The sequence below is a fragment of the Oncorhynchus clarkii genome, unplaced genomic scaffold, assembly GCF_045791955.1.
Source record: "Oncorhynchus clarkii lewisi isolate Uvic-CL-2024 unplaced genomic scaffold, UVic_Ocla_1.0 unplaced_contig_1599_pilon_pilon, whole genome shotgun sequence".
In the NCBI taxonomy this organism is placed as follows: Eukaryota; Metazoa; Chordata; class Actinopteri; order Salmoniformes; family Salmonidae; genus Oncorhynchus; species Oncorhynchus clarkii.
The window spans coordinates 448,708-475,936 of record NW_027260980.1 but is presented as its reverse complement, the minus strand read 5'-3'; the positions used below and the strand labels follow the sequence as shown (position 1 = coordinate 475,936).

Genomic DNA, 27,229 nt, shown 5'->3' with positions numbered 1-27,229 from the left:
TTTAGATGTATTAAGAACAAGTTGATTGACAAAGTCATGAAAAATTGGATGAATTGACTAAACCACATTTTGGCTGTGATAAAAGATATGCCTCAGTTCAAAATGATCCATGTCAGAACTATGGTTCAATGTAAATATGTAGTGGGTCTAAAGTTTGTTTTAAAATATCACTCATTAAACACGAATAAATCAACACATGCTTCTCTTTGAACGACTTAATATAATATTACATTTTTATGAATTATATAAAAAATAAACTTTTGGTTCCTCAACTGCGTTGCCACTCCAGTCAGCAGATGGCGATGTGCGTCTTTTAGGTTCAGGCGACGCTGCCAGTGTGACGTATAATCTAGTGGACGGGACGCTCCTTCAACAACAACAGTTAGTCACCTCGGTAGCTTTCTAGCAAACATAGCTACAACATTCAGTCTCTTTACACTGTTTTGGTGTACATTAGTCGCTGTGTATTAAACACACTTCTGTCGTATGTACGTGTTGGCCCATTTAATTATATAATTACGTTGTTTGTCAGCTAGCTGGTTTGCTAAATTAGCTTAGAACTAGGCTAGTTGCTAATGCTAGCTAGCGAACATCTCCGACCATGAGTTCACTAAGTTACTCTCCTCCTGCTAAAGAAGAGGAGGTCTTCTGGACGGAGAAAGAAGTTCTCCTGAAAGAGGAGGAGGAAGAGAAGGGTGTTACAATACAAAAACAAGTAGAGGGTGAGGCTGTTACCGTGAAAGAAGAAGAGAATGACGTTTCAGTGGAAGAAAAGGAAGTCTCGTTCAGAGTGAAAGAGGAGGAGGATGTTACAGTAAAAGAAGAGGAAGCGGAGAGAGAGGAGGATGCAGTTTATGGAGTGAAAGAGGATGAGGATGTTACAGTAAAAGAAGAGGAAGCGGAGAGAGAGGAGGCTGCAGTTTATGGAGTGAAAGAGGAGGAGGCGGAGATGACTGTCACATCGAAAAAGGAGGAGGAAGACGAAGAGGAGGACACTGGATATCTGGGCCCGGTTTCCCCAACGCATCTTAAGGCATCCTATGGTTCTGACGGTGAACTCAGCCGTAAGATGGTTTTGAGAAACCGGGCCGTGATTAACACTAGTAAGTACTGTCTTAAAAACAGAGGCACAAACTCTGCAGTTGTTGAACTGATGTGTGGTGTTAAAGGGAAAATATGTAATTGCTACATTTATATTATTTATAGCCATTGATTCTTGAAGAATATAACACATGCCTCATGAGCTTAGTTCAACTGTTGTACCCCATCAGAACCCCAAATAAGATTTTTTACACCAATGTTTAGAAACAATGTAAATCAACACTGTAGAGCCTCAACATGGTTAAAACTATAATGTTGATTTCATGGATGGTCAGTCCTTGCATCCATTGGTCTGTCTATGAATTTGAGAGTAGTTACATTTCCCCAGACCCATCCATCATCTTATTACCAAAACAGTGGTGGAATGACATCTTTGTTATTGTTTGAACTGCAGATTGGTTGATCGATTGATTTGGCTTTTTTAAAGGGACAACCTAGGATTTAAACAGCAACAAAATGTCTGCCCTGAGACTTGGTTTGGTAAACAGCTGAGGGATGGGGGCTGGAGAAATGTAACCACTCTCACATTCAATTCATTGCCCTCGTGCGCCTATTTTAGCAAACACAGAAAGGGGCCTATATTGGTGACCAAAGGTTGTCTGGCACACTGCTTAGGGGTTCAGCAACTGTAATAACTTATTTATAGCCTACAATCATCGATGTTACTACTAATGTGAAAACAAGACTATGACTATTGTTGCTCACTTGACTGTCTCAAGACAATTGTCAAATAATTTTAACATTCATTACAGATGTCAATTGTTGTACAACATCATGGCTACGCTGTTGGCATCACCTTTTACAGTGGATTCCTGCTGTTGTGGGCCTTTAACCATCTATCTGACTTGTTGTTCACACAGGAGAGAGATGTGACTTTCGTGGATCCTCTGGGGAGCCTCAACAACATCATGAAGCTGACGAGGCAGGGAAGAGTCCCTCCCGATCAGAACACCTCAAGAAACACCAGTGGAGACCAACAGGGAAGAAATCGCACTGCTGCTCTAACTGTGGGAAGAGTTACTTAAGATCAAATTCACTAAAAGTACACATGAGAATTCACACTGGAGAGAAACCTTATAGCTGTGATCAATGTGGAAAGAGTTTTACTACATCTAGCCATCAGATTATACACCAGAGAACACACACAGGAGACAAATCTTATAGCTGTGGTCAATGTGGGAAGAGTTTTACTCAGTCAAGCAGCCTGTTATCTCACCAGAGAACACACACAGGAGAGAAACCTTACAGCTGTTATCAATGTGGGAAGAGTTTTACTCAGTCAAGCAACCTGGTATCACACCAGAGAACACACACAGGAGAGAAACCTTATAGTTGTGAACAATGTGGGAAGAATTTTACTACATCCAGCCATCTGATTATACACCAGAGAACACACACAGGAGAGAAACTTTGTAGCTGTGAACAATGTGGGAAGAATTTTACTACATCTAGCCATCTGATTATACACCAGAGAACATACACAGGAGAGACACCTCATAGCTGTGGTCAATGTGGGAAGAGATACTCTGATAAAAGATCTCTGATCAAACATCAGAAAATACATTAATGATGGAGTTGTTTCATGATATCAATGAAATGTCACAATGTAGAATGTTTTAACATTGTAGTAGGAGTATTTTAATGATGTCACAATGTAGAATGTTTTAACATTGTAGAAGGAGTATTTTAATGATGTCACAATGTAGAATGTTTTAACATTGTAGTAGGAGTATTTTAATGATGTCATAATGTAGAATGTTTTAACATTGAAGGAGTATTTTAATGATGTCACAATGTAGAATGTTTTAACATTGTAGTAGGAGTATTTTAATGATGTCACAATGTAGAATGTTTTAACATTGTAGTAGGAGTATTTTAATGATGTCACAATGTGGAATGTTTTAACATTGTAGTAGGAGTATTTTAATGATGTCACAATGTAGAATGTTTTAACATTCTAGAAGGGGTATTTTAATGATGTCACAATGTAGAATGTTTTAACATTGTAGTAGGAGTATTTTAATGATGTCACAATGTAGAATGTTTTAACATTGTAGAAGGAGTATTTTAATGATGTCACAATGTAGAATGTTTTAACATTGTAGAAGGGGTATTTTAATGATGTCACAATGTAGAATGTTTTAACATTGTAGAAGGGGTATTTTAATGATGTCACAATGTAGAATGTTTTAACATTGTAGAAGGGGTATTTTAATGATGTCACAATGTGGAATGTTTTAACATTGTAGAAGGGGTATTTTAATGATGTCACAATGTAGAATGTTTAAACATTGTAGTAGGAGTATTTTAATGATGTGACAATGTAGAATGTTTTAACATCGTAGAAGGAGTATTTTAATGATGTCACAATGTAGAATGTTTTAACATTGTAGTAGGAGTATTTTAATGATGTCACAATGTAGAATGTTTTCACATTGTAGTAGGAGTATTTTAATGATGTCACAATGTAGAATGTTTTAACATTGTAGTAGGAGTATTTTAATGATGTCACAATGTAGAATGTTTTAACATTGTAGTAGGAGTATTTTAATGATGTCACAATGTAGAATGTTTTAACATTGTAGTAGGAGTATTTTAATGATGTCACAATGTAGAATGTTTTAACATTGTAGTAGGAGTATTTTAATGATGTCACAATGTAGAATGTTTTAACATTGTAGAAGGGGTATTTTAATGATGTCACAATGTAGAATGTTTTAACATTGTAGAAGGGGTATTTTAATGATGTCACAATGTAGAATGTTTTAACATTGTAGTAGGAGTATTTTAATGATGTCACAATGTAGAATGTTTTAACATTGTAGAAGGAGTATTTTAATAATGTCACAATGTAGAACACTAAACGTTTGCCCCCTGTTCAATTGATTTCTGCATGATATGGATATTAGCCTCAGGGGGAAAATCCAGGCTCTGAATTGAAAGAGTGATATTTATATGATATAACAGAAAGTGACTCACACAAAAAGAGCTGTGTTACACTTACAGCATTGGTGACCCACTTGAATCAAAATGTAGCTAGATGTTTTCTACAAGTTGTCCTCTAACCAGTGATGTACACATTATTCCCAGATTCCATGTGGTTTTTGAGCTGTTAGTTTTAACAGGACAAACTCATCTCCCCACTCTCACACAAATGATTTCAACATGATATCGATGAGGGATGAAAAATAAGTGTTGCGTTCCTTTGTTTATCAACCTCTAAATGTAAATGCATCTCTCCAAAATGTAGCTGCCTGTCTTCTGCAGGTTTATACAGTCTGATCCTTACATAACATTCTAACCACTAGGCTACCCTGCTGCCCCAATACTACACTAAATACATGTAATATAGCCTATACAGTCTGATCCTTACATAACATTCTAACCACTAGGCTACCCTGCTGCCCCAATAATACACTATATACATGTAATATAGCCTATACAGTCTGACCCTTACATAACATTCTAACCACTACCCTGCTGCCCCAATAATACACTATATACATGTAATATAGCCTATACAGTCTGACCCTTACATAACATCCTAACCACTACCCTGCTGCCCCAATAATACACTATATACATGTAATATAGCCTATACAGTCTGATCCTTATATAACATTATAACCACTAGGCTACCCTGCTGCCCCAATACTACACTATATACATGTAATATAGCCTATACAGTCTGATCCTTACATAACATTCTAACCACTAGGCTACCCTGCTGCCCCAATAATACACTATATACATGTAATATAGCCTATACAGTCTGACCCTTACATAACATTCTAACCACTACCCTGCTGCCCCAATAATACACTATATACATGTAATATAGCCTATACAGTCTGACCCTTACATAACATTCTAACCACTAGGCTACCCTGCTGCCCCAATACTACACTAAATACATGTAATATAGCCTATACAGTCTGACCCTTACATAACATTCTAACCACTAGGCTACCATGCGTGTGTCCAGTAGCCTTCACCAGATCAGACCGATGTTGTCTGTGTGATTAACACATGTGTGTGTCCAGTATCCTTCACATGTTCAGACTGATGTTGTCTGTGTGATTAACCCATGTGTGTGTCCAATATCCTTCACCAGATCAGACTGATGTTGTCTGTGTGATTAACACATGTGTGTGTCCAGTATCCTTCACAAGTTCAGACTGATGTTGTCTGTGTGATTAACCCATGTGTGTGTCCAGTATCCTTCACCAGACCAGACACGTCTTGTTAGTCTTTCCTCATCTACACAGATTCTGTTCATGTTCTGTTTTTTACATGTCTAATAGTTGACTCGATGTTGATCCAGCTTTGTACAGTCAGATGGGCTCAGCCTTCATTCTGCTAACACATGTCTAATAGTTGACTCGATGTTGATCCAGCTTTGTACAGTCAGATGGGCTCAGCCTTCATTCTGCTAACACATGTCTAATAGTTGACTCGATGTTGATCCAGCTTTGTACAGTCAGATGGGCTCAGCCTTCATTCTGCTAACACATGTCTAATAGTTGACTCGATGTTGATCCAGCTTTGTACAGTCAGATGGGCTCAGCCTTCATTCTGCTAACACATGTCTAATAGTTGACTCGATGTTGATCCAGCTTTGTACAGTCAGATGGGCTCAGCCTTCATTCTGCTAACACATGTCTAATAGTTGACTCGATGTTGATCCAGCTTTGTACAGTCAGATGGGCTCAGCCTTCATTCTGCTAACACATGTCTAATAGTTGACTCGATGTTGATCCAGCTTTGTACAGTCAGATGGGCTCAGCCTTCATTCTGCTAACACATGTCTAGTAGTTAAACTCATATTGATTATTCTATCTACTTTAAAGAGAACAGTATAGTTACCATGTCTGGAAAATCCTCCCACACAGTCAGTTAGGAACAAATAGTTATTTACAATGAGGGCCAATCCCGGACAACGCTGGACCCATTGTGCACCACTCTATGTAAATACATAAACAACAACGCTGGACCCATTGTGCACCACTCTATGTAAATACATAAACAACAACGCTGGGCCCATTGTATATTACTTACTTACTTACTTACACACAGAACTACTAGTTACCCCTCCACTCTCTCCCTGAGTCCAGGCCCCAGACAGACAGAACAGCAATACCATCAGAACTATAGCAGTCTTCATTCTGAAATGACTCTGGTCTTCTTCAGAAGTAGTGCAGTGGTCTACAGGGTTCAGAACTCACCTCTTTAAACACTTCTTATCACTCATATCATGAGGTTTCCCGAAGGCGCCAGGCTCCCCAGCATTATGCAGTCCTGCACAATCATTACGCACAAACTTTGAAAGTGTTTACTTATCAGACCCACATATATAATAAATATACTATAATATACTATATTCGTTTGCTTTTAGTACTCACACATGAACCATATCCTGTTTGCAGGTCATGTGTTTTGAGCCAGCAGTAAAAACACACTGACAGGACAGTTCCTCTTATGGCCACTAGGTGGAAATCTGGTGTCATAGACGCAGGACTGTAGACTAGAAAGAACGATTGTCCCAATTATCCTCCTTTCTCCTAAAGTGTGCACTTGTTCACTTCCCTTCACTGAAATGACTGGTTTACTAAATATGGTGGAAACTCCCACTTGATAACAAAAGGTAGAATCCTCTGAGTGGAACGGTGTGACAAACAGTACCTCCTCTCCTCTTCTCCCCTCTCCCTCTCCTCTTCTCCCCTCTCCCTCTCCTCTCCCTCTCCTCTCCTCTCCCTCTCCTCTCCTCTTCTCCCCTCTCCCTCTCCTCTTCTCCCCTCTCCCTCTCCCTCTCCTCTCCTCTCCCTCTCCTCTCCTCTTCTCCCCTCTCCTCTCCTCTCCTCTCCTCTCCTCTCCTCTCCTCTCCTCTCCTCTCCTCTCCCTCTCCTCTCCTCTCCTCTCCTCTCCTCTCCTCTCCTCTCCCTCTCCTCTTCTCCCCTCTCCCTCTCCTCTCCCTCTCCTCTTCTCCCCTCTCCCTCTCCTCTCCTCACCTCTCCCTCTCCTCTTCTCCTCCCTCTCCTCTCCCCTCCTCTCCTCTCCTCTCCCCTTCTCCCAACCTCCTCCTCTCCTCTCCTCTCCCTCTCCTCTTCTCCCCCTCTCCTCCCCTCTCCCATCCTCCTCTTCTCCCCCCTCTCCCCTTCTCCCCTCTCCCTCTCCTTCTCCCCTCTCCCTCTCCTCTTCTCCCCTCTCCCTCTCCTCTTCTCCCCCCTCTCCCTCTCCTCTTCTCCCCCCTCTCCCTCTCCTCTTCTCTCCCCTTCTCCCCTCTTCCTCTCCTCTTATCCCCCCTCTTCTCCCCCTCTCCTCTTCTCTCCTATTCTCCCCTCTCCTCTCCTCTTCTCCCCTCTCCCTCTCCTCTTCTCCCCTCTCCTCTTCTCCCCTCTTCCTCTTCTCTCCCCTCCTCTCCTCTCCTCTCCTCTTCATCTTTTTGTCACTGACTTCTCACCAGTGATGTCATCATAAGCAGTAACCTTTTCCTCTCTTGTTCCAGCCTGACCCTGACATACAGCATCAGGCCTGTTGAGTTGACCTGGGTAACAGACCTCTAGCTCCTACACCACATCCCCCCTTCTCCTGCTCTAACATGAGACCTCATCAGTACTCATTTTGGGTGCTGGTACGGTTTCTATTTAGGTGCTGGAACATTAAGCCAATATTCTATAAGAGGTGAACTCAAGCAGTAGAAAGTTAGAGGTGATATTATAGGACACACTATGTGTAACGTTGCTGCTCTGTCAGCAGTTTCTTGTGGAGTTTTTTTAACATATCAGTTTGCTGTCGTGTGTTCAACCACTGATCCAAGATAAGTTGCTAAGAAGTTAATCTCACATCATTGAAGTTAGGTGTCACGCCCTGACCATAGTTTACTTTGTATTTTCTATGTTTTGGTTGGTCAGGGTGTGATCTGAGTGGGCATTCTATGTTCCTGTCTATGTGTTTTTCACTGTTTTCGCTGTTTAGGTTTTCGTTACGTTTTGTTTTGTAGTATTGTATTGGAGATTCGTGTTTCGTATTATTAATAAACATGGATCGTAAACCACACGCTGCATTTTGGTCCGACTCTCCTTCTCATCAAGAAGACCGTTACATTAGGACATAATGAGAGAGAAGTCATATAGCCTAGCATTATTTTCCACTCTTCAGTCCACTCTTTATGACAGCAGAATGAGGAGCCCCAGTTAGAGAGAGATATGATACCTGCAGTGGTACTGATGACCCTGTTGTGGAGCACAGGTAGGATTTTGTTACACTTATATACACTTGTGACAGTTACTGAGATATGTTTTGATATTATAAGATATATTATAATTTGCAGGGTTAGTAAAATAACATACAACTGGAAGCAGAGTAAAAATGTGTCTCAAAGCAGGACAATGATGTGATCACCTTGTACTTTACTGTAGTCTAACTGTCCATCTGGGGACAGGCACTAATGTCAGTTAAGTTGTGATGGTGTCATGCATCTGACTGTTGTATATTCAGTGTGTCAATGATTGATTGTATCTGTCTCTATGTAAATGAATGAGAGTATATATTATGTATTATATATTATATTGGTGTTATGTTAGAGTAGGAGAAGGGAGGGGTGTAGATGATATAGGTCTATGAGCTGAGTCAAGATCAACAGGTTCAACACTATACGTCACAAAGAGAGAGAGAATGAGAGAGAGAGAGATGAGAAGAGAGGAGGGGTGGGGAGAGAGATTTGAGGAGGAGGAGAGAGAGAGAGGGTAGGGAGAGAGAAAGGGAGGGGAGAGAGAAAGGGAGGGGCGATGGGAAAGGAGGGCATAGAGCAAGATAGGTGAGAGAATAGGGTAGGGAAGAGAGAGTAGGGTAGAGAGAAGGGTAGAGTAGAGAGGAGGGTAGGGGATAGAGGGTAGGGTAGAGAGAAGGGGAGGGGAGAACAGAGGGAAGGGGAGAGTGGAGGTTAGGAGAGAGAAGGGTAGAGTAGAGACGATGGGAGGGGATGGGATAGAGAGATTTGCGGAGGAGAGAAGGGGGTAGGGGAGAGAGGAGGGTAGGGGAGAGAGGAGGGTGGAGGAGAGATGGGGAATGTGTTTACACATGGGTGTTGTTGCACCATACCACTGTCTTCCCCATCATATCATGAAAGGTCATGTTATGTTGATTTAACCTCTGCCTCTCTCTTCCTCTGATTCCTCCCTTTCTCTTCTGTCTCTCTCTTTCTCCTCAGACCTCCAGGCTCAAAGTGTCAGTCCACCAGGTAGGGAGAGTATAAATCTACAGTGATTATAGCAGTTCAATATTAGTAAACTTTATTATACCACATGAAGAAAGTCATGTGTCCATACAAACCATTCTAAAACCCAATAACAAGTAGTGTTTTATGGAACTACTTATACTTGACATATTATATATTATATTGGTCTGATATTAGAGTAGGAGAAGGGGGGTGTAGATGATAGAGGTCTGTTACCAAGGCAACAGGTCTGATGCTATCTGTCAGGAAGAGAGAGAGAGGAACAGAGAGAGAGAGAGAAGGCGTGGAGAGAAAGTGAGATGTCAACAGAGATAGGGCTGACAGACTAACATGCAGCCAACTGAATATCTTGTCTTTACTGACTTCTCACCAGTGATGTCATCATAACCAGCAACCTTTTCCACTCTTGGTCCGGCTCAGCTTGACCCCTGACCCCTGAAATGAATGATTTAAAAAATGATTTAAAAAAAATGTAATTAGATTTAATCTCATCTGCAAAGAGAATTACACATTTGCATGGAAGGGGAATGTACACTACATGACCAAAAGTATGTGGACACCTGCTAATCTAACATCTCATTCCAAAATCATGGGCATTAATATGGAGTTGGTCCCCCCCTTTGCTGCTATAACAGCCTCCACTGTTCTGGGAAGGCTTTCCACTAGAAGATGGAACATTGCTGCGGGGACTTGCTTCCATTCTGCCACAACAGCATTAGTGAGGTTGGGCGATTAGGCCTGGCTCGCAGTCAGCGTTTCAATTCATCCCTAAAGGTATTCAATGGGGTTTACATTGGATATACAGTGCCTTGCGAAAGTATTCGGCCCCCTTGAACTTTGCGACCCTTTGCCACATTTCAGGCTTCAAACATAAAGATATAAAACTGTATTTTTTGTGAAGAATCAACAACAAGTGGGACACAATCATGAAGTGGAACGACATTTATTGGATATTTCAAACTTTTTTAACAAATCAATAACTGAAAAATCGGGCGTGCAAAAAAACCCCACCAGTCTAGTACATAACTCAACTCTCTCCCTGACACCAACCAGTCTAGTATATAACTCAACTCTCTCCCCCACCCCCTCCAGTCTAGTACATAACTCAACTCTCTCTCTGACCCCCACCAGTCTAGTACATAACTCAACTCTCTCTCTGACCCCCACCAGTCTAGTACATAACTCAACTCTCTCCCTGACCCCCACCAGTCTAGTACATAACTCAACTCTCTCTCTGACCCCCACCAGTCTAGTACAAAACTCAACTCTCTCCCTGACCCCCACCAGTCTAGTACATAACTCAACTCTCTCTCTGACCCCCATCAGTCTAGTACATAACTCAACTCTCTCCCTGACCCCCAGTCTAGTACATAACTCAACTCTCTCCCTGACCCCCACCAGTCTAGTACATAACTCAACTCTCTCCCTGACCCCCACCAGTCTAGTACATAACTCAACTCTCTCCCTGACCCCCACCAGTCTAGTACATAACTCAACTCTCTCCCTGACCCCCACCAGTCTAGTACATAACTCAACTCTCTCCCCCACCCCTCCAGTCTAGTATATATCTCAACTCTCTCCCTGACCCCCAGTCTAGTACAAAACTCAACTCTCTCCCTGACACCAACCAGTCTAGTACATAACTCAACTCTCTCCCCGACCCCCACCAGTCTAGTACAAAACTCAACTCTCTCCCTGACCCCCACCAGTCTAGTACATAACTCTACTCTCTCCTCGACCCCCACCAGTCTAGTACATAACTCAACTCTCTCCCTGACCCCCACCAGTCTAGTACATAACTCAACTCTCTCCCTGACCCCCACCAGTCTAGTACATAACTCAACTCTCTCCCTGACCCCAACAAGTATTTCTACACACCCCATTTAACCATTCCCTAGGTTTATCTGTATTTCTACACACCCCATTTAGCCATTCCCTAGGTTTATCTGTATTTCTACACACCCCATTTAGCCATACCCTAGGTTTATCTGTATTTCTACACACCCCATTTAGCCATACCCTAGGTTTATCTGTATTTCTACACACCCCATTTAGCCATACCCTAGGTTTATCTGTATTTCTAAGATTTGGCATGGGTCCTCAGATCCTCAAAAGGTTTTACAGCTGCACCATCGAGAGCATCCTGATGGGTTGCAACACTGCCTGGTATGGTAACTGATCGACCTCCAACCGCAAGGCCCTATAGAGGGTAGTGCGTCCGGCCCTATAGAGGGTAGTGCGTCCGGCCCTATAGAGGGTAGTGCGTCCGGCCCTATAGAGGGTAGTGCGTCCGGCCCTGTAGAGGGTAGTGCGTCCGGCCCTGTAGAGGGTAGTGCGTCCGGCCCTATAGAGGGTAGTGCGTCCGGCCCTGTAGAGGGTAGTGCGTCCGGCCCTGTAGAGGGTAGTGCGTCCGGCCCTATAGAGGGTAGTGTGTACTGCCCTATAGAGGGTAGTGCGTCCGGCCCTATAGAGGGTAGTGCGTCCGGCCCTGTAGAGGGTAGTGCGTCCGGCCCTATAGAGGGTAGTGCGTCCGGCCCTATAGAGGGTAGTGCGTCCGGCCCTATAGAGGGTAGTGTGTACGGCCCTATAGAGGGTAGTGTGTACGGTCCTATAGAGGGTAGTGCGTACGGCCCTATAGAGGGTAGTGTACGGCTCTATAGAGGGTAGTGCGTCCGGCCCTGTAGAGGGTAGTGCGTCCGGCCCTATAGAGGGTAGTGTGTACGGCCCTATAGAGGGTAGTGGTACGGCCCAAAGAGGGTAGTGTGTACGGCCCTATAGAGGGTAGTGCGTCCGGCCCTATAGAGGGTAGTGCGTCCGGCCCTGTAGAGGGTAGTGCGTCCGGCCCTATAGAGGGTAGTGTGTACGGCCCTATAGAGGGTAGTGGTACGGCCCTATAGAGGGTAGTGTGTATGGTCCTATAGAGGGTAGTGTGTACGGCCCTATAGAGGGTAGTGTACGGCCCTATAGAGGGTAGTGTGTACGGCCCTATAGAGGGTAGTGTGTACGGCCCTATATAGGGTAGTGCGTACGGCCCTATAGAGGGTAGTGGTACGGCCCTATAGAGGGTAGTGGTACGGCCCTATAGAGGGTAGTGCGTAAGGCCCTATAGAGGGTAGTGCGTAAGGCCCTATAGAGGGTAGTGGTACGGTCCAGTACATCACTGGGGCCAAGCTTGCTGCCATCCAGGACTTCTATACCAGGCGGTGTCAGAGGAGTGCCCTAAAAATTGTGTACGACTCCAGCCACCCTAGTCAGACTGTTCTCTCTGCTACCGCACGGCAAGCGGTCCCGGTGCACTAAGTCTAGGTTCTAGAGGCTTCTAAACAGCTTCTACCTCCAAGCCATAAGACTCCTGAACAGATAATCAAATGGCTTCCCAGACTGTTTTCTTTGTCCCACACGTCTTTGCTGCTGCTACTCTCTGTTATTATCTATACATAGTCCCTTTAATAACTCCACTACATACATATTACCTCAATTACCTTATGTACCCCCTGTATGTACCCCTGCACATTGACTCTGTACCGGTACCCCCTGTATGTACCCCTGCACATTGACTCTGTACCGGTACCCCCTGTATGTACCCCCGCACATTGACTCTGTACCGGTACCCCCTGTATGTACCCCCGCACATTGACTCTGTACCGGTACCCCCTGTATGTACCCCCGCACATTGACTCTGTACCGGTACCCCCTGTATGTACCCCTGCACATTGACTCTGTACCGGTACCCCCTGTATGTACCCCTGCACATTGACTCTGTACCGGTACCCCCTGTATGTACCCCCGCACATTGACTCTGTACCGGTACCCCCTGTATGTACCCCTGCACATTGACTCTGTACCGGTACCCCCTGTATGTACCCCCGCACATTGACTCTGTACCGGTACCCCCTGTATGTACCCCCGCACATTGACTCTGTACCGGTACCCCCTGTATGTACCCCTGCACATTGACTCTGTACCGGTACCCCCTGTATGTACCCCCGCACATTGACTCTGTACCGGTACCCCCTGTATGTACCCCTGCACATTGACTCTGTACCGGTACCCCCTGTATGTACCCCCGCACATTGACTCTGTACCGGTACCCCCTGTATGTACCCCTGCACATTGACTCTGTACCGGTACCCCCTGTATGTACCCCCGCACATTGACTCTGTACCGGTACCCCCTGTATGTACCCCTGCACATTGACTCTGTACCGGTACCCCCTGTATGTACCCCCGCACATTGACTCTGTACCGGTACCCCCTGTATGTACCCCCGCACATTGACTCTGTACCGGTACCCCCTGTATGTACCCCCGCACATTGACTCTGTACCGGTACCCCCTGTATGTACCCCTGCACATTGACTCTGTACCGGTACCCCCTGTATGTACCCCTGCACATTGACTCTGTACCGGTACCCCCTGTATGTACCCCTGCACATTGACTCTGTACCGGTTCCCCCTGTATGTACCCCCGCACATTGACTCTGTACCGGTACCCCCTGTATGTACCCCTGCACATTGACTCTGTACCGGTACCCCCTGTATGTACCCCCGCACATTGACTCTGTACCGGTACCCCCTGTATGTACCCCCGCACATTGACTCTGTACCGGTACCCCCTGTATGTACCCCCGCACATTGATTCTGTACCGGTACCCCCTGTATGTACCCCTGCACATTGACTCTGTACCGGTACCCCCTGTATGTACCCCTGCACATTGACTCTGTACCGGTACCCCCTGTATGTACCCCTGCACATTGACTCTGTACCGGTACCCCCTGTATGTACCCCTGCACATTGACTCTGTACCGGTACCCCCTGTATGTACCCCTGCACATTGACTCTGTACCGGTACCCCCTGTATGTACCCCTGCACATTGACTCTGTACCGGTACCCCCTGTATGTACCCCTGCACATTGACTCTGTACCGGTACCCCCTGTATGTACCCCTGCACATTGACTCTGTACCAGTAGCCCTGTATTTAGCCTCCACATTGTACTGGTACCCCCTGTATATATCCTCCACATTGACTCTGTACCGGTACCCCCTGTATATAGCCTCCACATTGTACTGGTACCCCCTGTATATAGCCTCCACATTGACTCTGTACCGGTACCCCCTGTATATAGCCTCCACATTGTACTGGTACCCCCTGTATATAGCCTCCACATTGTACAGGTACCCCCTGTATATAGCCTCCACATTGACTCTGTACCAGTACCCCCTGTATATAGCCTCCACATTGACTCTGTACCGGTACCCCCTGTATATAGCCTCCACATTGACTCTGAACCAGTACCCCCTGTATATAGCCTCCACATTGACTCTGTACCAGTACCCCCTGTATATAGCCTCCACATTGACTCTGTACCAGTACCCCCTGTATATAGCCTCCACATTGACTCTGTACCAGTACCCCCTGTATATAGCCTCCACATTGTACTGGTACCCCCTGTATATAGCCTCCACATTGACTCTGTACCGGTACCCCCTGTATATAGCCTCCACATTGTACTGGTACCCCCTGTATATAGCCTCCACATTGTACAGGTACCCCCTGTATATAGCCTCCACATTGACTCTGTACCAGTACCCCCTGTATATAGCCTCCACATTGACTCTGTACCGGTACCCCCTGTATATAGCCTCCACATTGACTCTGAACCAGTACCCCCTGTATATAGCCTCCACATTGACTCTGTACCAGTACCCCCTGTATATAGCCTCCACATTGACTCTGTACCAGTACCCCCTGTATATAGCCTCCACATTGACTCTGTACTGGTACCCTGTATATTGACTCTGTACCGGTACCCCCTGTATATAGCCTCCACATTGACTCTGTACCAGTACCCCCTGTATATAGCCTCCACATTGACTCTGTACCGGTACCCCCTGTATATAGCCTCCACATTGACTCTGTACCGTAACCCCCTGTATATAGCCTCCACATTGACTCTGTACCAGTACCCCCTGTATATAGCCTCCACATTGACTCTGTACCAGTAGCCCTGTATATATCCTCCACATTGACTCTGTACCAGTACCCCCTGTATATAGCCTCCACATTGACTCTGTACCGGTACCCCCTGTATATAGCCTCCACATTGTACTGGTACTCCCTGTATATAGCCTCCACATTGTACAGGTACCCCCTGTATATAGCCTCCACATTGACTCTGTACCGGTACCCCCTGTATATAGCCTCCACATTGACTCTCTACCGGTACCCCCTGTATATAGCCTCCACATTGACTCTCTACCGGTACCCCCTGTATATAGCCTCCACATTGACTCTGTACCAGTACCCCCTGTATATAGCCTCCACATTGACTCTGTACCGGTACCCCCTGTATATAGCCTCCACATTGACTCTGTACCTGTACCCCCTGTATATAGCCTCCACATTGACTCTGTACCAGTACCCCTGTATATAGCCTCCACATTGACTCTGTACCGGTACCCCCTGTATATAGCCTCCACATTGACTCTGTACCAGTAACCCTGTATATAACCTCCACATTGACTCTGTATCGGTACCCCCTGTATATAGCCTCCACATTGACTCTGAACCAGTACCCCCTGTATATAGCCTCCACATTGACTCTGTACTGGTACCCCCTGTATATTGACTCTGTACCGGTACCCTCTGTATATAGCCTCCACATTGACTCTGTACCAGTACCCCCTGTATATAGCCTCCACATTGACTCTGTACCGGTACCCCCTGTATATAGCCTCCACATTGACTCTGTACCGTAACCCCCTGTATATAGCCTCCACATTGACTCTGTACCAGTACCCCCTGTATATAGCCTCCACATTGACTCTGTACCAGTAGCCCTGTATATAGCCTCCACATTGACTCTGTACCAGTACCCCCTGTATATAGCCTCCACATTGTACTGGTACCCCCTGTATATAGCCTCCACATTGTACAGGTACCCCCTGTATATAGCCTCCACATTGACTCTGTACCGGTACCCCCTGTATATAGCCTCCACATTGACTCTCTACCGGTACCCCCTGTATATAGCCTCCACATTGACTCTCTACCGGTACCCCCTGTATATAGCCTCCACATTGACTCTGTACCAGTACCCCCTGTATATAGCCTCCACATTGACTCTGTACCGGTACCCCCTGTATATAGCCTCCACATTGACTCTGTACCTGTACCCCCTGTATATAGCCTCCACATTGACTCTGTACCAGTACCCCTGTATATAGCCTCCACATTGACTCTGTACCGGTACCCCCTGTATATAGCCTCCACATTGACTCTGTACCAGTAACCCTGTATATAGCCTCCACATTGACTCTGTATCGGTACCCCCTGTATATAGCCTCCACATTGACTATGTACCAGTACCCCTGTATATAACCTCCACATTGACTCTGTACCAGTAGCCCTGTATATAGCCTCCACATTGACTCTGTACCGGTACCCCCTGTATATAGCCTCCACATTGACTCTGTACCGGTACCCCCTGTATATAGCCTCCACATTGACTCTGTACCAGTAGCCCTGTATATAGCCTCCACATTGACTCTGTACCAGTACCCCTGTATATAGCCTCCACATTGACTCTGTACCGGTACCCCCTGTATAAAGCCTCCACATTGACTCTGTACTGGTACCCCCTGTATATAGCTTCCACATTGACTCTGTACCAGAGGAGAGGAGATGAGGCAGAAGAGAAGAAGAGAGGGGCAGGAGAGGAGAGGAGAGGGGCAGAAGAGGAGAAGAGAGGGGCAGGAGAGGAGAGGAGAGGGGCAGAAGAGGAGAGGAGAGGGGCAGAAGAGGAGAGGGAGAGGGAAGGGGGAGAAGAGGAGAGGGAGAGGGAAGGGGGAGAAGAGTGGAGGTGGAGGAGAGGGTAGAAGAGAGGGGGAGAAGAGAGGGGCAGAAGAGGGGATGAGAGGGGGAGAATAGGAGAAGAGAGGGGGAAGAGTGGAGAGGAGGGATTATAAGATAGGGGAGGGGAGGGGGACCAGAGGAGAAGGGGGAGAATAGGAGAGAGCGAGAAGAGGAAGAGGAGAGGAAAGGGGAGAAGAGAGGGGGAGAAGAGAAGAGGGTGGAGAATAGGAGAGAAAGAGGAGAGGGGACGGGGGAGGACAGGAAAGGGGAAATTGGGAGGAGAGGAGAGGGGGAGAAGTGTAGAAGGGAGAAGAGAAGAGGAGAGTTGGAGGGAGAGGGGAAAAGAGTAGAGGGGAGAATAAGAGAGGAGAGGGGGAGAAGAGCAGACTATGGGGGCATAAGAGGAGAAGAGAGGGGGAGAAGAGAGGAGGAGGGAGAAGAGGAGAAGAGAGGGGGAGAAGAGAGGAGGGGGGAGAAGAGGAGAAGAGAGGGGGAGAAGAGAGGAGGGGGGAGAAGAGGAGAAGAGAGGGGGAGAAGAGGAGAAGATAGAGAATTAGAGAGGGGCGAGAAGAGAAGAGAGGAGGGGGATTGAAGGAGAGTGGAAGTGGAAGAAGAGATGTGGGAGGGGGAGGAAAGGAGGGGGTGAAGAGGAAAGGGGTAGGAGAAGCGAGCTGAGTGTAGAGAAAAGGAGAAGGAGAGGAGAGGAAAGGAGAGGGGGGAGAAGAGAACAGGGGAGGGGAGTAGGGGAGAGGGGGGAGAAGAGGGGGACAGGGGGAGGAGAATAGAGGGGGAGAAGAGTAAGTGAGAAGAGGAGAGGGTGGAGAAGCTAAGAGGGGGGAGAAGAGGAGTTGGGGGAAATCAAATCAAATCAAATTTGACCATCTGACTTGGAAAAGTGGCATCCTATGATGTTGCATTGTTGAAAGTCACTGATCTTTTCATTAAGGCCATTCTACTGCCAATGTTTGTCTATGGAGATTGCATGGCTGAGTGCTTGATTTGATACATCTGTCAGGAAGGGGTGTGGCTGAAATAGAATCCACTAATTTGAAGGGGTCCACATACTTGTGTATATATAGTGTATGTACACATGGGTGTTGTTGCACCATACCAACGATAAGCCTGTCTTCCCCATCACATCATGAAAGGTCATGTTGATGTTCATTTAACCTCTGTCTCTCTCTTCCTCTGACTCCTCCCTTTCTCCTTTGTTTCTCTCTGTCTCTGTCTCTCTCTTTCTCCTCTGTCTCTCTCTTTCTCCTCAGATCTCCAGGCTCAAAGCGTCAGTCCACCAGGTAGGTAGAGTATAAATCTACAGTGATTATAGCAGTTCAATATTAGTCAACTTTATTATCCCACATGGAGAAATTCATGTGTCCATACAAACCATTCTAAACCCCAATAACAAGTAGTGTTTTATGGAACTACTAATACTTGTCAACCACAAAGCATTACTGCTGTTAGAATAACAGAATCACTGTCATCATCTGTCCTCACCACTGTGTTTTCCTCTCTGCTGTTTACAGCTGAACTCTCAGTCAGACTGGTGAATGGGACCACTTCCTGTTCTGGGACAGTGGAAGTCTTCTATGAAGGAGAGTGGTTAAGTCAATGTTCTGGGTGCTGGAGCATGATGAGAGAGGTTAAGATTTTGTGTAGAGAGCTGAACTGTGGAGATGTTGTAGCTGAATCTAGAGGACCTCGGTTTGAAAAGGGAAGAGGGAGAGTCACAATATATAGTATGTGCAGTGGACATGAGTCTTCTATTGGACAGTGTGTCATCACAGGAGCACCTGGTGACTGTGATGGTGGATATTATCATCATGTGACCTGTTCAGGTAAGAGACTGGTCATATTGAGAGATTTATTTATACATTATACAATATTACCATGTATCATGTTTTATGTGTTTTTATTTCATTTAAATAGAGGGAGTGATGTCAGATGTATTTAAACATTATATTTGTGTTTGTCATGTTGGTTTATGGGAGATGTTCATGGGCAGATCATTGTAGTTCAGATGGTACTGAAGTGAAGCTGCCTGATGGATGTCCAGCTGTTTATTTTCTATAAAGTGAAGTGAACTTATTCCTGTCTCCTGCCTGCATTATTCCCAACCCTATCCTGAGTGACTAAGAACCCATTTCTACCTCTTACAGTATCAAACATAGCAAACTACTGTCTTTTATCCAACATATTTGTGTTTAGTCCTTGACAGTGTCATCAACAAAACTGATTGAATGTTCAACCAACTCTTTTTCTCCAGAGTCTGTGCGGCTTGTGGATGGAGCTGGTCTCTGCTCTGGGAGAGTGGAGGTGAAGTCCAATAAGTCCTGGGCCTCAGTGTGTGAAGCTGACTTTGACCGGCAGGATGCAGAGGTAGTCTGTAGGGATGTTAGATGTGGGGCTCCTGCAGCTCTACAGGGGGGGCTCTATGGAGGAGGTGAGGGTCAGACCTGGGATAAAGAGTTCCAGTGTAAAGGCAATGAGTCCCTTCTCCTGGACTGTGACACCTCAGACAGAGAGAACAACACCTGCCTACCTGGTAATGCTGTTGGACTCACCTGCTCAGGTAAGAAACAGTTTGTCACTCAATCAACATTGTTTCTCACCTGGAGTGAAGAAGATGAGAGACAATATAGGTGTGTTTTAGTGAGAAAATAGTAAGATTACTGTCTCTCTCTTTTCTTTTCTCAGAGCCTGATGATGTGAGGCTGGTGGGAGGAGGCAGTCGCTGTGCTGGTGGAGTGGAGTGGTACGACCAGGGAGAGTGGAGGACTGTGGGAACTGAGGACGAGGACGAGGACCAGGAGAATGTAGCTGCAGTAGTGTGTAGACAGCTGGGTTGTGGCTCCACTGTTTCAGAACTACCTGGAAACACCACTAGAGGGTTTGGAGTTACATGTTATGGGCCTGAGTCTTCACTGAGGGAGTGTTTTAGAAGTTATGATCTCTTTCCTGGACTCACAGTGATCTGCTCAGGTAATAACAACATATTATAATTACATTCAACTGATTTCCTTCATTCGTACAACTTCCTCTGCACATCTCATGATGACTTTTTAGCTCGTCAATCTACAGTGCCTTGCGAAAGTATTCGGCCCCCTTGAACTTTGCGACCTTTTGCCACATTTCAGGATTCAAACATAAAGATATAAAACTGTATTTTTTTGTGAAGAATCAACAACAAGTGGGACACAATCATGAAGTGGAACGACATTTATTGGATATTTCAAACTTTTTTAACAAATCAAAAACTGAAAAATTGGGCGTGCAAAATTATTCAGCCCCTTTATTTTCAGTGCAGCAAACTCTCTCCAGAAGTTCAGTGAGGATCTCTGAATGATCCAATGTTGACCTAAATGACTAATGATGATAAATACAATCCACCTGTGTGTAATCAAGTCTCCGTATAAATGCACCTGCACTGTGATAGTCTCAGAGGTCCGTTAAAAGCGCAGAGAGCATCATGAAGAACAAGGAACACACCAGGCAGGTCCGAGATACTGCTGTGAAGAAGTTTAAAGCCCGATTTGGATACAAAAAGATTTCCCAAGCTTTAAACATCCCAAGGAGCACTGTGCAAGCGATAATATTGAAATGGAAGGAGTATCAGACCACTGCAAATCTACCAAGACCTGGCCGTCCCTCTAAACTTTCAGCTCATACAAGGAGAAGACTGATCAGAGATGCAGCCAAGAGGCCTCTTATCACTCTGGATGAACTGCAGAGATCTACAGCTGAGGTGGGAGACTCTGTCCATAGGACAACAATCAGTCGTATATTGCACAAATCTGGCCTTTATGGAAGAGTGGCAAGAAGAAAGCCATTTCTTAAAGATATCCATAAAAAGTGTCGTTTAAAGTTTGCCACAAGCCACCTGGGAGACACACCAAACATGTGGAAGAAGGTGCTCTGGTCAGATGAAACCAAAATGGAACTTTTTGGCAACAATGCAAAACGTTATGTTTGGCGTAAAAGCAACACAGCTGAACACACCATCCCCACTGTCAAACATGGTGGTGGCAGCATCATGGTTTGGGCCTGCTTTTCTTCAGCAGGGACAGGGAAGATGGTTAAAATTGATGGGAAGATGGATGGAGCCAAATACAGGACCATTCTGGAAGAAAACCTGATGGAGTCTGCAAAAGACCTGAGACTGGGACGGAGATTTGTCTTCCAACAAGACAATGATCCAAAACATAAAGCAAAATCTACAATGGAATGGTTCAAAAATAAACATATCCAGGTGTTAGAATGGCCAAGTCAAAGTCCAGACCTGAATCCAATCGAGAATCTGTGGAAAGAACTGAAAACTGCTGTTCACAAATGCTCTCCATCCAACCTCACTGAGCTCGAGCTGTTTTGCAAGGAGGAATGGGAAAAAATGTCAGTCTCTCGATGTGCAAAACTGATAGAGACATACCCCAAGCGACTTACAGCTGTAATCGCAGCAAAAGGTGGCGCTACAAAGTATTAACTTAAGGGGGATGAATAATTTTGCACGCCCAATTTTTCAGTTTTTGATTTGTTAAAAAAGTTTGAAATATCCAATAAATGTCGTTCCACTTCATGATTGTGTCCCACTTGTTGTTGATTCTTCACAAAAAAATACAGTTTTATATCTTTATGTTTGAAGCCTGAAATGTGGCAAAAGGTCGCAAAGTTCAAGGGGGCCGAATACTTTCGCAAGGCACTGTACTTTGAAAAATAGATCACTCAGTCAAGTAGGAATCAAATACAACTTAAATATCCCAGAATGCTTTTGTATTTGAGTGTTATCTCAGTGAATGTCTCTACTCACTACCATTGTCACATGTCATGTTATTGTCACATCTAAATGAGGACAGTAGTTGAGGAGCTACGTTTTCTTTTTCTCTCCTCTTGTTCCAGATGTCCTGCTTAAGCCTGATATCAACATATGTTGTCTCAGTGACTGTAGGCCCACTACTCATGTTGCCCTGTGAGGGAGGGTGGCTGGCACTGTTACATGCTGATGTTATTGTCATATCTATAGGAAACTAGTTGAAGAGGTTTTTCTTGTTCTCTTTTATTGTTACAGATCTCCTGGTCCAGCCTGATATCTTCCTGACTGACTCAATGGGAGGGGTCTCCAGGGGCAACCAGGGGCCCGAGGTGATAAGGGGCTACAGCTTCACCATCACCTGCTCCACTCAGCCACAGTACCCAGGAGGCTCCTTCCTCCTCATGTTCACCGGCTCCAACAGAACCCAGACCCAGCCAGCTGTCAATCACTCTGCTGCCTTCCTCTTCCCTGCTGCAGATGACTCCCACCAAGGGAACTACAGCTGTGTTTATGACAATTATGTTTTCTCTCATAACTTCTCCTCTGAGAGTGAGCTCCTCTCCCTTACCATCACAGGTAACTGAACATGAACCAGACATATAACTTTGTCATTGACAGATTTCCCACAGATCTATGTGAGGATGATCAGTCCCCTCATCAAAGATGTTTCTGTTTGCAGCCTCTCCTCTACCAGCCTCTCACGATGACTGTTTAGCTTGTCAGTCTGCTTTACTAAATAGATCACTCAGTCAAGTAGTAATCAAATACAACTTAAATATCCCAGAATGCTTTTGTATGTGAGTGTTATCTCAGTGAACGTCTCTACTCCCTACCAGTGTCACATGTCATGTTATTGTCACATCTAAATGAGGAAAGTAGTTGAGGAGCTACGTTTTCTTTTTCTCTCCTCTTGTTCCAGATGTCCTGCTTCAGCCTGATGTCAACATATGTTGTCTCAGTGACTGTAGGCCCACTACTCATGTTGCCCTGTGAGGGAGGGTGGCTGGCACTGTTACATGCTGATGTTATTGTCATATCTATAGGAAACTAGTTGAAGAGGTTTTTCTTGTTCTCTTTTATTGTTATACAATATAATGGCGCCTGAAGAAATGGCAGCAGTTTTACTAGACTAACCAGTTGTGCTATTATGTGTTTTTTTTGTGTGTTATTTGTAACTTATTTTGTACATAATGTACATGAGCTTCTGGATATCAGGACAGCGATCACTCACCTCGGATTAGACAAAGATCTTCTGGATATCAGGACAGAGATCACTCACCTCGGATTAGACAAAGAGCTTCTGGATATCAGGACAGCGATCACTCACCTCGGATTAGACAAAGAGCTTCTGGATATCAGGACAGCGATCACTCACCTCGGATTAGACAAAGAGCTTCTGGATATCAGGACAGCGATCACTCACCTCGGATTAGACAAAGATCTTCTGGATATCAGGACAGCGATCACTCACCTCGGATTAGACAAAGATCTTCTGGATATCAGGACAGCGATCACTCACCTCGGATTAGACAAAGAGCTTCTGGATATCAGGACAGCGATCACTCACCTCGGATTAGACAAAGAGCTTCTGGATTTCAGGACAGCGATCACTCACCTCGGATTAGACAAAGGGGGGCGGTCTGTTCATATTTGTGAACAACAGCTGGGGCACGAAATCTAAGGAAGTCTCTAGATTTTGCTCGCCTGAAGTAGAGTATTTTATGATTAACTGTAGACCACATTATTTGCCAAGAGAGTTTTCATCTATACTGTCCGTGGCTGTTTATTTACCACCACAGACGAATGCTGGCACTAAGACAGTACTCAGTCAGCTGTATAAGGAAATAAGCAAACAGGAAACCGCTCACCCATAGGCGGCGCTCCTAGTGGCCGGAGACTTCCGGTGGCCGGAGACTCTCCCTCGCCCTCCATTTGGTAAATCTGACCACAATGCTATCCTCCTGATTCCTGCTTACAAGCTCAAATTAAAGCAGGAAGCACCAGTGACTCGGGTTTTTTAAAAAGTGGTCAGATGAAGCAGATGCTAAACTACAGGACTGTTTTGCTTTCACAGACTGGAACATGTTCCGGGATTCTTCCGATGGCATTGAGGTGTACATCACATCAGTCACTGGTTTTATCAATATGTTCATCAGGGACATCATCCCCACAGTAGCTGTACGTACATACCCCAACCAGAAGCCATGAATTACAGGCAACATTCGCACTTAGCTAAAGGGTAGAGTTGCCGCTGTCAAGGTGCTGGACTCTAACCCGGAAGCTTATAAGAAATCCTGCTATGCCTCCGACGAACCATCAAACAGGCAAAACGCCAATACAGGGCTAAGACTGAATCATACTACACCAGCTCCAACGCAGGGCTTGTGGCAGGGCTTGCAAACTATTACAGACTACAAAGGAAGCACAGCCGCGAGCTTCCCAGTGAGACAAGCCTAGCAGACAAGCTAAATCACTTATGTGCTCGCTTCGAGGCAAGCAACACTGAGGCATGCATGAGAGCACCAGATGTTCTGGATGACTGTGTGATCACGCTCTCAGTAGTCGATGTGAGTGAGACATTTAAACAGGTCAACATTCACAAGGCCGCAGAGCCAGACAGATTACCAGGACGTGTGCTCCATTCTTGTGCTGATCAACTGGCAGGTGTCTTCACATTTTCAGCATGTCCCTGATTGAGTCTGTAATACCAACATGATTCAAGCTGACCACCATAGTCCCTGTGCCCAAGAAGACAAAGGAAACCTGCCTAAATGACTACATACCCGTAGCTCTCACGTCTGTAGCCATGAAGTGCTTTGAAAGGCTGGTAATGGCTCACATCAATACCATTATCCCAGAAACCCGAGACCCACTCCAATTTGCATACCGCCCAAACAGATCCACAGATGATGCAATCTCTATTGAACTCCACACTGCCCTTTCCCACCTGGACAAAAGGAACACCTACGTGAGAATGCTATTCATTGACTACTGCTCAGCGTTCAACACCATAGTACCCTCAAAGCTCATCACTAAGCTAAGGACCTTGGGACTAAAGACCTCCCCCTACAACTGGATCCTGGACTTCCTGACGGGCCGCCCCCAGGTGGTGAGGGTAGGTAGCAACACCTCTGCCACGCTGATCCTCAACACTGGAGCCCCTCAGGGGTGCGTGCTCAGTCCCCTCCTGTACTCCCTGTTCACCCACGACTGTGTGGCCAGGCACGACTCCAACACCATCATTCAGTTTGCAGACGACAGAACAGTGGTATGCCTGATCACCGACAACGACAAGCCTATGGGGAGGACGTCAGAGACCTGGCCGGGTGGTGTCAGAATAACAACCTGTCCCTCAACGTATAGCCTCTCTACTGTATATAGCCTCCCTACTGTATATAGCCTCCCTACTGTATATAGACTCTCAACTGTATATAGTCTCCCTACTGTATAAAGCCTCCCTACTCTGTATAACCTCTCTACTGTATATAGTCTCTCTACTGTATAGAGCCTCACTACTGTATATAGCCTCTCTACTGTATAGAGCCTCACTACTGTATATAGCCTCTCTACTGTATATTGGCTCTCTACTGTACATAGCTTCTCTACTGTATATAGCCTCTCTACTGTATATAACCTCTCAACTGTATATAACCTCTCTACTGTATATAACCTCTCTACTGTATATAGCCTCACTACTGTATATAGCCTCACTACTGTATATAACCTCTCAACTGTATATAGCCTCACTACTGTATACAGCCTCTACACCTGTTGTATTCGGTGTACGTGACAAATAAACTCTGATTTGATTTGTTACAGATCACCTGGTCCAGCCTGATATCTTCCTGACTGACCCAATGGGAGGGGTCTCCAGGGGCCACCAGGGGCCCGAGATGTTCAGGGGCTACAACTTCACCATCACCTGCTCCACTCAGCCACAGTACCCAGGAGGCTCCTTCCTTCTCACGTTCACCGGCTCCAACAGAACCCAGACCCAGCCAGCTGTCAATCACTCTGCTGCCTTCCTCTTCCCTGCTGCAGATGACTCCCACCAAGGGAACTACAGCTGTGTTTATGAGAATTATGTTTTCTCTCATAACTTCTCCTCTGAGAGTGAGCTCCTCTCCCTCACCATCACAGGTAAGTGAACATGAACCAGACTTATAACTTTGTCATTGACAGATTTCCCACAGATCTATGTGATGATGATCAGTCCCCTCATCAAAGGTGTTTCTGTTTGCAGCCTCTCCTCTGCCAGCCTTCATCATCAGACACGTTGTAGTGCTGCTTATCCTACTGACATCCATCACCACCTCCTACCTGTACTACAAGGTAAAGACATTTACTCAGACGTTACAAGTCATTGAAACTAGAGGGAGAGGGTGAGGGGGAGAGGGAGGGAGAGAATGGAGATACTAGAGAGTAAATGTCTGACTGTTGGTGCTGTGTCTCCCTAGCCCACCAGGAGGCAGAAGAGAGTGAACAGGGTGAGCAGCATGGATCTTTATGTCAATGCCATGGAGATGGTCTCTCTGAGCTCCAGAGCTGAAGCTGGACCGGGAGAGGAGAGAGCAGCCCAGGGGACGGAGTAGGAGTAGAATGAAGCTGACCCTACATGCTGATCTTAGGTCAGCTTTGTGTTTTAAATCGATGGTCTGCAGTGGACTGGTGTTTAAAATGTGGTGACAAACCTGAAGTGGTTCTAATTTTAATAACAAGTTCAGAATTAGTTTATCTTTCTAGAACCATGGAAGAAATCTAAAAGGAGTGACTGCAACCACCATTATTCATTTAGTCTGGTTTTTACCACCAGAGAAACATGGGGTTCTGGTAACATGGGGATTGGGTAAATTGGGGTATGGGGTAACTTTGGTTTTTGGTAACATGGGTTTTGGTATCATGGGATAACATGGGTTTTGGTATCATGGGGTAACATGGGGTACTGGGTAACATGGGGTTCTGGGTAACATGGGGTTTGGGGTAACATGGGGTTTTTGGTTACATGGGGTTTTGGGTTACATGGGGTTTTGGTTACATGGGGTTTTGGGTAACAAGGAGTTTTGGTTACATGGGGTTTTGGGTAACATGGGGGTTTTGGTTACATGGGGTTTTGGTTACATGGGGTTTTGGTAACATGGGGTTTTGGTTACATGGGGTTTTGGGTAACATGGGGGTTTTGGTTACATGGGGTTTTGGGTAACATGGGGTTTTGGTAACATGGGGTTTTGG

The 27,229-nt window shown here is 45.5% G+C and overlaps 1 protein-coding gene and 1 pseudogene across 1 annotated transcript; both read left to right on the top strand.

Moving 5' to 3' along the window:
• Positions 1-400: 400 nt before the first annotated feature.
• LOC139402768 (zinc finger protein 391-like) lies at positions 401-2,798 on the top strand. The gene is made up of 2 exons (XM_071146691.1): positions 401-1,103; positions 1,962-2,798. Exons 1-2 carry the CDS (start codon positions 602-604, stop codon positions 2,666-2,668), a joined length of 1,209 nt encoding a protein of 402 aa, XP_071002792.1. The 5' UTR covers positions 401-601; the 3' UTR covers positions 2,669-2,798.
• A 16,136-nt stretch (positions 2,799-18,934) lies between these two features.
• On the top strand, positions 18,935-26,603 carry LOC139402785 (scavenger receptor cysteine-rich type 1 protein M130-like; annotated as a pseudogene).
• Positions 26,604-27,229: the final 626 nt, after the last annotated feature.

Coding starts and splice junctions, on each gene's coding strand:
- LOC139402768 (XM_071146691.1), top strand. CDS start 602: ATGAGTTCACTAAGTTACTCTCCTCCTGCTAAAGAAGAGGAGGTCTTC. Junction 1,104..1,961: donor CCGGGCCGTGATTAACACTA/GTAAGTACTGTC, acceptor TTGTTCACACAG/GAGAGAGATGTGACTTTCGT.